This window comes from Haliotis asinina, chromosome 16 (assembly GCF_037392515.1).
Source record: "Haliotis asinina isolate JCU_RB_2024 chromosome 16, JCU_Hal_asi_v2, whole genome shotgun sequence".
Taxonomy (NCBI): Eukaryota; Metazoa; Mollusca; class Gastropoda; order Lepetellida; family Haliotidae; genus Haliotis; species Haliotis asinina.
The window spans coordinates 41,405,277-41,417,475 of record NC_090295.1 but is presented as its reverse complement, the minus strand read 5'-3'; the positions used below and the strand labels follow the sequence as shown (position 1 = coordinate 41,417,475).

At 42.5% G+C, this 12,199-nt stretch overlaps 1 protein-coding gene across 1 annotated transcript in view; it reads left to right on the top strand.

The window, feature by feature from the left end:
• Positions 1–12,199, top strand: part of LOC137267780 (uncharacterized) — a 96,271-nt gene that overhangs the window by 75,006 nt on the left and 9,066 nt on the right. The window contains exons 86-94 of the mRNA XM_067802224.1: positions 780–908; positions 1,928–2,128; positions 4,524–4,844; positions 5,510–5,678; positions 7,443–7,645; positions 8,729–8,915; positions 9,174–9,344; positions 9,467–9,880; positions 11,214–11,513. Coding sequence (XP_067658325.1) covers positions 780–908; positions 1,928–2,128; positions 4,524–4,844; positions 5,510–5,678; positions 7,443–7,645; positions 8,729–8,915; positions 9,174–9,344; positions 9,467–9,880; positions 11,214–11,513 — 2,095 coding nt within the window. The remainder of the gene's footprint in view (positions 1–779; positions 909–1,927; positions 2,129–4,523; positions 4,845–5,509; positions 5,679–7,442; positions 7,646–8,728; positions 8,916–9,173; positions 9,345–9,466; positions 9,881–11,213; positions 11,514–12,199) is intronic.

Below are 12,199 nucleotides of genomic sequence, written 5' to 3'. Positions count from 1 at the left end.
CAATGACATTTAAAAGGTGGTCAGATGTAACATATGTCATATTTGGGATTACACTTTCTTCGTAAAGTACACATTCTAGTTCTCTTTTGGTTGATTAGGTGCCTGACTCTGAGGGTGCGGGTTCCAATCCCGGATGGGACTCAACCAGAAAAGTACTAAAATTTGTAACAAAGTGTTATCCCGAATGTGACATGTTACATTCGACCACTTTCTAGGTGGCATTGTTTAATCATAATATTCGGCCGTGGAGAACACCTATCAGAGGGGTACACAACGTACGCAGTCTAGACAACCAGTTTTCCACTTCCATTTTTGTGGAAGTCGCTGTGGCTGAGCGGCTTAGGCGGCTGACTTTGTGTGCAGGCGATTAGGTGCCTGACTCTGAGCGTGCGGGTTCAAATCCCGGATGGGACTCAACCAAAAAAGTACTAGAATTTGTACTTTACTAACAAAGTGTTGTCCCAAATATGACACAATATTACATATGTTATCAAGAAGCAGCTTTGTCCGCGATGTGAAGCACTGAGGGTGTCTCTTTGTGATTTTGTATGATACCAAGGGAGTCGAAAATGATACTTCGCTTGCCCAGTGGTATAACCAGAAAGTCCAGAATCCGGAATGTAAAACCACAACTTTATACTGCACCGTGCCTTACCGGTTCAGTTCTGTGCTATTGCTGTTTACCATATAATCACTTGAAGGCATCAATTTTGTACGACTCACAGTATATATGTTACGCCCTCCTGCACACGTGAATCACACATGCTTGTTGTTTTCAGATCTGCAAGTGCAACTGTGAAGAGTATATGACAGCGAAAGACTACTACAGACGTCACCAGAAATCAGAGGCGACGGCTACAAACACTACATCGACGACAACCACCACCACTACAACGCCCACTACGACGGTGAAAGAGAACAGTTTACAGCTTCGATTCAGGCCGCCTGTTTTCACTCCTATTGCGATGTCTGTTTACGACGTGACAAGCGTTAAAGAAAATAAAGACATATATGTTAAACCAAAGAGCGACCCCCAAGATGCATGTGGAATGCAGTTATTCAAACATGCAGGTACATACTACAGACACATGACACTGCCCTGCAGGTGTGTACACACTGGCATCTTAATTATCTTTCATCAGGTGCAAGAAAATCGAGTTGAACAGTTCTCCATGATTCAGGACACATCGGTTTTCCAAAGTGTAAAGTTTGTTAGCTCATCACAGCTGATCTTTCACCTGCATCTTAGTTTTCAATTCGCCATCCGTTTTTAGTTGAGTCGTTTCCAAATTACGCAAATGCCAGCAAGCTTCTTCGAGGACTTTGAAATATCTCAGTATTAGCCATACAAATTAAAGCCATTGCTGTAAGCACAATATCACCAACCATTGAAGCATACCTGTGTGTTTTGTGAAGTCTTCTTGTTTTCACCTTCTCAATGTAAAATTGTACTTAATATGGGAAAGAAAACATTGCAGATAACCGTAAGTAGGGTTCATAACAACCTTAGTAGGTACTGCGTGTGTGGGAATTTGTTCCGATGAAGACTGTACCGCCCAAATCACCTCTCTCTACCCCCTCCCTCCGCTCCCCGCCCTTCGTCCGCATGATGTCAGGCTGACAATATGCCAGAACAGCTGGCAATATCCAGAATCTAATATTCTAATTATTCCCTGTCTAATATAGCCACAAAAATTGATCTTCAGATTTCGGGTTTTTTAGTGTTTATAGAAACAAAATGAAGATGTTTTTGCATGGAATCGTTTATATATATCAAAAAACTTTTAAAGATGAAACTGGTTGACAATTTCAAATGCACTTTCTGTAATTAAGATGAAAACATGTCACATATATTGGGAACAGCACTTCTTTTTAAAAAATATGAGTGACAATATCGTACTGATTAATGGTATGGATGTATCGTCAGTTGGATGAGATATCGTTCTGCTTCCTGTACCAAGGTGAGGATGAGTCGGTGAAGGGCAGGCTAGTTGCGTGGTGCATGTTCAAAGACCCGATGATGAAGCCTCTGGAGACTGTCCGGGACCTTGATGTAGACCCGTCCCTCGACTACCATGACTACACCATCTCCTTCACCATCAGCAGGGAGGAAGCCAAGGATTCCGCGGTGAGACATCCGAAGTCTTCTGAGGATAAGCGATGGAGTGTGAGAGAGTGAGTTTTCTTTTTCGCCGCACCCAGCAATATTCGAGATATATGGAGGTGACCAGTACACATTCAAGTCTGGACCAGACAATCGATTGTTCAACTGCATGACCATCGATCTGCGCAATTGGGAACCGATGACATGTATTAACCAAGTCAGCGAGCCTGACACCCGATCCCGTTAGTCGCCTCTTCCGACAAGCATAGTCGCCTTTTGTGGCAAGCTTGAGCTTCTAAAAACTACTCCGGATCTTCACGGATCACAAGCAACGGAAAGAGACGCAATGCACAGGCGCTAGCTGGGTGAAGCCGTTTACTCGTCATATCAAAAAATATGCTTGTTTTTGTTGTTGTTTTTTTTCTCGACGACTTGGATATTTTGCGTTTTTCCTCAAGCTGAAGAGCATCTCTATGTCAATATATTTTTCACCATGAGCAAAAGCGAGTCCAAGTGTGTAAAGAAGACCTTTGGTTTGATATCCACTGTATCATTGTTTGAACCCTATATCTTTAAGACTGTACCACTTTGTATGATACTTCAAAATATTATATTTCAGTAGTTTGGTTTATTTCAACCGTATTGTGATTTTGTAATCTGCTCTCTTAAATAGACAGAAACTAAAGACAAGTTAGAAATATATTTGGTTAACGAAATATCATTCACAAGAAATACTAGTCTCCTGACCATCGAAAGTGCCCACTTCAAAATGTGAATGGAAACGTTATAACAACGTCAAAGAACTGGGCAGTCAAGGAAGCACTGCTTCATCCAAGACCCATCCATGACACACATGGCTAATATATAGTCTGGTTCATAATTATTGAGAATTTTTCTTCTTACTTTGAGCTATCCTAACACCTCAACTGATTCACTGATACTTAAAACTAAGTAATGGTATAAGGGAGGTAACTCATCTTGGCCTACTGAGTATAGTACAATTAGAGTTACCTCCCCTGAATTTGTAGCAGACGTCATTTTCCTCAGCACTGTCAACAATGTCTGCTGAAGATAAAAGAAGGTTGATTTTTGAGTTGTGTAATCAAGGAATTGATGATGTAAATACATTGGCAGAGAGAACAGGAACTCCTCTTTCTACTGTGTATAGAATTAGGAAGAATTTTAAAGAGGGAAAGGATTTTGGGCACCAGAAAGGAGCAGGGAGACCCAGAAAATTGGACTTCTCAGATCGCGTCCGGCTGGGAATTTTAGCGTCTAAAAAGCAAAGGGCAAGCATCTCCAACATCAGGTATGAAATGATAGAAAGGGGATCAACAGTTGTATCAAAATCTACAGTTAGAAGAAATTTGATTGATCTTGGATGGGAGAAAAAGACTGGAATTCCTTCTCCTCTCATGAAACAAGAACATAAAGACAGGCGTGTTGAGTGGTGTTTGGCACATGAAAACTTTGACTGGGAAAATGTGATTTTTACTGATGAAAGCTCAATATGGGTATATCCCAATAATGTGAAAATATGGTCAAAGTCTGCGTCAGCACCGTTGTATCGACGACCTAAATACAGCCCAAAGTTTCATGTATGGGCAGGGATATCCTTATTAGGAACGACCCCGGTGTTTGTGTTTGAGGGAAATCTGACAAGTCAACGCTACACTAACATATTAGATAATTTTCTCCTTCCAAGTGCACATGTGTTTTATGGAAATGACTGGATTTTGCAGCAAGATAATTATCCTAAACACACCGCAAAACATGCCAAGCAGTGGTTTCAGGAGAAAAATGTGACTGCATTGCCATTTCCTGCATATAGTCCTGACTTAAATCCCATTGAGAACATTTGGGGGATGATGAAGGAATGTGTGAATCAAAAGGGGTTGACAAAAATTGAAGACATGAAGAGAGAAGTGGTCCGATACTGGGACAGCATAACTCACGAGACACTAACCTCTCTGATAGGAAGTATGCCTACCCGTCTTAGACTGTGCCGTGAAGCTCAAGGAGACTTGATAAAATATTAAATTGTTACCTACACAACATGAAAAGGTCAGTTCACTTTCACAATACATTCAATTTTATCTGATTTGTTCTCGTTTAATAATATGAAATGTTTTAGCTATTCTCAATAATTTTGAACCATACTGTATAACCATAGAGAAACCATTTCCTGCTTCTTGGGCCCCACCAAACAAATTGTGCTACTGTAAATTTATCCAACACTTAAAGGTGTTTGTTTCAATATTCCAGACATGTTTCGGTATTGTGTAGATGTAGATCATTAGGTCTGGTCCTGACCAACCATTGATAAAAATCAGAGTGGCAGGGTAAAATCATCACACGACCTGTATCATCTGCGTAACTGATTAGGGTGTACTTCTGCTGTCTGTCCCCACTCATACAGGCCACCTGGTGCATGAAGGTAGAAATGGACGGGGAGTACATATCTGACCAGTGTGGTATCCCTCATCTGTCAACAAACACCAGTATATTCCTGGGAATATGGAACCACAAGAATTATATGCCTGCAACTCGCAGAGATGGGTCCGATTACCTACGGGTGTGGGAACAGAGAGCAACTTTCAAGAACATGGAATTGCCCCCTGAGTTGGGAACGCTGTGTCGCTATGGTAATCCGTTCCGTGGAGGAAACAATGCCATAGTTCGGTACGAAGCTGGAATCGGGACGAAGTCGGGTCAAGATGACGTCGTACCGTTACGTCCGGTGAGATGAGCACGTTGTCACGGTGATTGAGTGAGTTCAGTTGTGTGCCGCATTGAGCTGTATCCAGCTATATGTCGGCGGTCTGGAAATAGTCGCATCTGGACTAGACAATCCAGTGACCAACACCATGAGCATCGATCTACGCAATTGGGATACGATGATATGTGTCAACCAAGTCAGTAAACCTAACTACCCGATCACGTTAGTCGCGTCTTACGATAAGCATGGTTTACTGAAGACCAATTGTAACCCAATGTTTTTGTGGTATGATTAATGCCATGAGGTCTACCAGAATGGCGCAGCTGTGAGAAATATGCTGATATAAGGCCCCTCTGCCGATGTTACTCATATAAAGTCCCTGTATGTTCTGTGTGCCCATGTTAAATATATCTAAACCCTGTGTGCCCATATTACTGATATGATGCCCCTGTGTGACAATGCTACAGATATGATGCCCCTAAGTGACAATGTTACAGATATGGAGCATCGTGTGACATATAGCCCCTGTACCTCCTGTGAGCCATGTTACAGATATATAGCCTGTGCCTGCTATGTCAGGTGTGCCGATGTAACAGATATATATCTCTTGTCTACCCGTGTTACAGCTATATATCTCTTGTCTGCCCATGTTACAGATATATATCTCATGTCTGCCCATGTTACAGATACATAGCCCCTGTGTTCCTTGTCTGAGGCCATGTGACACCTACAGCTGTAACGCAACATGTGACCAGTCACGTACAGAGCAGGTCAGATTCAGCCTTAATGACCTCTCACTGAATGAAACAGCAACAGTGAATGGCAAAACAGAGCCGATACCGTATTATCTCACAGGTGCGTAATCGACACCTCACTATCTAACATGTAATTCATCGATACCTTATTGTCTAACAGGTTATCGAAATCGTAAGTTATCGATACATAATGATTACAAAACAATCGGTGCTTTATTATGTAACTCGAAAGAAATCGATGCTTCTTGACCGTGCTTGTAAATATTTTATTATACCGACGATATGTAATCGTTATTGTATTATCCAGTGGGCAGATAATCAGTATCATGTTATTAATCGGCATGTAATAACATAATACTATATCTTCTACATGCACAATGCCACACCATGCAATGATTTGTTGACGTTAAACTGTTCGAAGGTCTTCTTTGAGTGAACTACATACATTATTCTGTAGTTCGAAGTCTTTAGTCTCTGTGTTTCAACCTCCTGTTCCCTGATTCTTTTGTCCAAGCAATTATACATGTTCATTTGTTGTACACACAGGCTCATAAAACATCTGTTTTCTATTCTCCAATCCTTGTTGGATATATTCGTGCACTGACGTTTAACATAGTGTGTGATTGTTTAGTTGTCTCAACAAAAGTTGATGAATGAATTCATGCGTAATGGCGTTTTAAAAGTTTGTAAAGTTTCTCTGTAAAGTACAGATTTTAGTCCTGTTGTTAGGTTAAGTCCCATCTGAGATTCAAACCATGCTCTCAGAGTCAGACACGTAATCAACTGTTCTTAGGTGATTAGATTTACCCTAATAAAAGTACTAGAATAAGTAATTTACTGAGAAAATGTCATCCGAAATATAACATACATTACATATGACATTCAACAAAGGGCAGGAAACCTAAAACGACTCAAAGCAAAAAACTCGGTATCCAGATCACGTCCAAAGCTATGCCAGTCCAAGTAAACCTAGGATCAATATTATCTGTAACAGTGTCACACTGAGTCTACCAAACCCCAGTAGAAGTTCACGTCAGGCAGCCTTTGAACAGTCTATGACCGTCCAATCAAACCCGAGACTGTCGAATGTCTTTATCAGACAGCAGCTATTATTTAGTGTTCGACGGGACTTACACAATGGATTTTCTCTCCCCCGCTGACACTGATCTCTCAATAAACGAAAATCCGCACGATATGCACGCGTTTCACGTGCACCATACACAGTTAGAGGTGTCTAATAGTAGGTTACCATTATATATTAGTTATATGTCCGAAAGAAGGAAATCCTGGAATATTGACAAAGACGCTGTTTTCAGCAATTGTTTACTCACCGTCGTGAACGATAGCGTCCTTCACCACTCTTTCGGAAAATAAGATTCTGAATCGTTCAAGCACATACGTTTTCAAAGTAACAGTTCAAACGGTATATATATGTGCGAATGTTAAAATTCGCAATTTTGGTAAGCCGTGTTCTGATTGGTCAAATCCAAAGATTCACTGATGCGACTTTCTACCCGGATTTCCTAGAGTCAGTGTGACGAATAACACTGAGCTAAGACTGAACACTGCGGATATCATTTGTAAGATTCTGATACTAAAGGTAGTGCGACACGCTGTCTTGGGTCGAGGAGATCGTCTTATGCATTGAGTAGCCGACCAGTTACTTCCCTCCCCTTATCTGAGGGTCTAGTAGCCTAGTGGTTAAAGCGTCCCCTCGTCGAGCTAATGGCCCGGTTTCGATTCCAAACAGGTGTACAATAAGAGATACCCATTTCTGGTGTGCTCCGCAGTGATACTGCTAAAATGTTGCTAAAAGCGACATCAGACCAGACTCACTAAGTCACTCACTTCCCTTTTGTTTCAGTGAAGGCAGTTCTGGGGTCAGGCTTGTCAGCTGTATCGTCTTCTGACGGGTTCTCCATCGACACCACCCCGCCCGACTTCGACCACGACCTCATGCTCTACATGGACGTGTACCAAGGCAACTTCACCCCTTCCTCATTCCAGGGATCTAACGACACCATCAAAGCTGTGTGGAAGTGCAGCGACAACGAGAGCGAAATAGTCGTATGTACCATTATTGTTGCTTCAGTATAGTTTAAGGATTTGGTCATTCACATTCGTCTTCTTGGATTTCTCACATTTATTCGTTTTCAACACAATATATTCACACTCTAGACACTACAATTAAACCTTAACAAGTTGACTCGTAGTGCCTGGCCCACTTTGCCACTACTAGTTATCTCGTAGCTATATTAGTGGAGTGGTATTTTGCAACACGTTTCACATGCTGGCAAGCAGGCACAAGAGGCACTCGTCTGCTGGCGGCAACAGAGAACGCCAGGAGATATTTCTTTCTTGCGCCTATTTGCCAACATGTGAAACTTGTTGCAAAATACGCGATCGGGTGGTCAGGCTCGCTGACTCGGTTGACACATGTCTTCGGTTCCCAATTGCGCAGATCGATGCTCATGTTGTTGATCACTGTATTGTCTGGTCCAGACTCGATTATTTACAGACCACCGCCATATAGCTGGAATATTGCTGAGTGCGGCGTAAAACTAAACTCACTCACTGTTACAAAATACCACTGATACAGCTGCGAGATGGTAGCTACACATAGTGGTAAATGCGACCAGAACTGATACTACGAGTGCATTCGTGAGACGCAGTCAGCGTCTTAAGAAAGGATATGAAGTCCATGTATATGGTGATGAGCAGGGTATATTAAATGCGTTTTGAGTCCACCATCGATATTCCTTGAAGAATCTGCTCTTCAACAATGGCGATGATTCGTGATCTATCAACAGCTACACTATAGGGACTTGCGTTAGAGTCATTTCATGAAGTCGCTTGCTGGTTAATCACTTCAATGCTATGACGAGTCTTGGTCTTGGGCACGGGGTTCGAATTCCCTCGTGGGGTTTTCAATGCTTACAATGTTACCAAAACACAGATAGCGCAAATACTCACCTGCTCACTGTGTTCAGTTTAACCTGGCATTCTGACAAGTATCAGTTCAGCTCTTCATTACAGCACTGGATAGTCAGTCATGTATCGTTGAAGAGCCTGTAACCAATTGATGGCACTACTGTAATGAGATATATTACAACACACTGTCTCACATTTCGTGGTGTGTACACAATTCAGAACTACGAATGGGCGATAGGCCGCATCCCGGGGAGTGACGAACTGCAGACGTTCACATCGACGGGGGAGTACCCAGGAGGGGAAAACGCGGGTTTTGCTGGCATACTGCGTCATAACATCACCTACTACGTCACAGTCCGCTGCACGAACGGCGGGGGCCTCTCCACCACATATAAAGACAAGAAAGGTACACCAGCTATTATGATGACACTTAATGTACGTCACCCCTCCTATGAGAATATAGATTTCCTGATTGCAAAACGACGTCACGGTGATAAGTGCAATTTACTGACTATGATTTTATATAAAACGGTATTGAGAATAAAAATATTGCAGATTGGAGAGTTTTGACTTCCGAGATTATTGTGTAATATTAAAGTTTTATGTTTCTCTTAAACATACTGCAAGTGTGAACATTTTATGTCAATACAACTCTTGGTCATAGGTGTGACCGTACTGCTTGAAGACCCAGTGGTTGATGACGTCAACACCACGATAGATGGCGCTGAGCCATTTGCAGACGACGTCATACCAGACAACGCCATGAAAACGGACGACCAAAACTCTGTAGGTGCCTCATGGACGATCAGCATGGATCCAAGTATTAAGAGATACGGTGAGTCACATTAGGCGATGCTTGTGCCGAACGAATGATCTGTTCCCGTGACATTCATGGGGGTTAATCAGTCGAGCCCCCTTCCCTCCATACCCTTCCATATCATTATTTTTTCCTTGCAGATTTTTGTGTTGGGAGCTCGACTTCAGTGCCAGACGACATATTTCCCTGCACCTGGGTAGGCTACAACCAGTCTGGAACCGTTACCATAGAAGATGGCTATCTGAAGATAAACGGTGAGAAGGTTCAGAAGCTGAACCAGTACCGACCGGATGCCAGTGACTGGATCAACAACCCCTTCGACAAGACGCGCTTCACAATGGCTCCTGGAACGGAAATGTTCATCTTCATGAAGATGTGTAATGAGGCTGGGAGATGTACTGCTAAACTCATCGGGTCGTCGTTCGTGGAGACGAAGTCGACACACTTGGCGGTGACAGGACCAAATGGCCTACCGATCAGCATCCAGATGGATGGAACAATTAGTCTCAGACGGAAAAGAGCAGCCTCTAAAGTGTCTGTTGAAACCCCAGCAGGTGTGTGGTAGAGTGGGTACATGATGCAAGGTGTGACTCAAGACATAATTTGATTTTAAGTAGAAACACTGGGTGGCAATGATGAAGAGGCATACGTTGATGACAGACGTGAGTTAGAAGTAAACCAATCGTTGAGGATGAATGTGAGAACCATGCGTTGGTGATAGACGTGATCAGAGGTTAACTAATCGTTGAGGATGAATGTGAGAACCATGCGTTGGTGATAGACGTGATCAGAGGTTAACTAATCGTTGAGGATGAATGTGAGAACCATGTGTTGGTGGTAGACGTGATTAGAGGTAAACCAATTGTTGAGGATGAATGTGAGAACCATGCGTTGGTGATAGACGTGATCAGAGGTTAACTAATCGTTGAGGATGAATGTGAGAACCATGTGTTGGTGGTAGACGTGATTAGAGGTAAACCAATCGTTGAGGATGAATGTGAGAACCATGCGTTGGTGATAGACGTGATCTGAGGTTAACTAATCGTTGAGGATGAATGTGAGAACCATGTGTTGGTGGTAGACGTGATTAGAGGTAAACCAATCGTTGAGGATGAATGTGAGAACCATGTGTTGATGATAGACGTGATTAGAGGTAAACCAATTGTTGAGGATGAATGTGAGAACCATGCGTTGGTGATAGACGTGATCAGAGGTTAACTAATCGTTGAGGATGAATGTGAGAACCATGTGTTGGTGGTAGACGTGATTAGAGGTAAACCAATCGTTGAGGATGAATGTGAGAACCATGCGTTGGTGATAGACGTGATCTGAGGTTAACTAATCGTTGAGGATGAATGTGAGAACCATGTGTTGGTGGTAGACGTGATTAGAGGTAAACCAATCGTTGAGGATGAATGTGAAAACCATGCGTTGATCGTAGATGTGATTAGAGGTAAACCAATCGTTGAGGATGAATGTGAGAAACATGCGTTGGTGATAGACGTGATTAGAGGTAAACAGTTGGCTGAGGATGAATATTCGTTCAAGGTGAAGGTTGAGTATGAACAGTCGATAAAAGCTGAACGTAGGCTCATGATGAACATGAGCTAAAGCTGAGACATTATTTATAGTTATTATTAACATAGATAATGTTATTTATATTTGCTGCTTTCATGTCTAATCGTCACGTGCGAGTTTCTCTACTTGTAGCACGTCATGTGTTGAGTGTGACCAGTTCATATTGGTTCAACACCATGTAGTGTTAGTAAGTACTGCTTCACCCGTAACTTTACAAAAATGCTTTGAACGTAGCGCCTGTGGGTCTCCTCTCACATTTAACAGTAGTTTATTCATGCCACAAAGTTTGCTTTATTTATGCTCACCTAGGTTTAAAACCCGGACAGTCAGTAGCCGTGACAACACTCAGCGGAGAAGATCTGGAAAAAGATTACAGATCCGATGCGTCTACAGAGTTTGTCCCGTACATCACGGATCCTGCGACAACAGCGACCGACCCCGCGTTCATTGACAGAGTCCTCAGGAAGAGAATAAACTACTCCCACAGCGACATCTCGTTTGCCATCACCAGCATCGGTGACCTTGCTATGTCTGGACCACTCATTGTTACATTTCCGTATGAAAAGGATGATATGGAAAGGAAGTACAAACTTCTCCACTGGAACCCTGGTAGGCTTGACTTCCTATGTTCCCCACCGCAACTTCATGGTGGCGTTATACATAGTGACCTAAGACCTGGGGTGATCGTAACTCCTATAACGTTTCACATACTTACGACAGACGAAGTCCTTCGGTTGCAATGTACAACAGCAGTCTGATTAACACATGTCCTCATTGTCAGAACTCTCACTGAACGTCACTCGAGGTTGATAATTGTCATGGCGGATACACACAAGCCCAGTTTATCATACAATGGGTAGTGTTCTCGCCTGGATAAAGCCAACGGATATTTTCGGTATCCGTTTGGATCATATACGGATACCGATGCAAATTAGAGAGGTTATATGGAAATTTTAGGGAGTACTTTCACACTGTAAACAAACATGGCGTCACGCCCATCTATCGGCGATTGAGGCCAGACTGACGGCCGTGGTTCCAGTACTGTGAGTGCCTCGATTGAGAGAAAATGTGTTTGTCTTGTGTCATTTTTCAAACTAGGTTAATATTTTTTAACAACAATATGTTCTTTAACATAAACGCTGACAGGGAACTACATGACGTAACGCAGTCAAATGAGTGATCAGTAGAAAACTGCGTCACCGAGCTTGTGACGTCACGTATTACTACGCACATATTTGTGACGTCTTAGATATGCGGGCACATCTCAGTTTAGTTTCATGATCTGTGGCAAATGG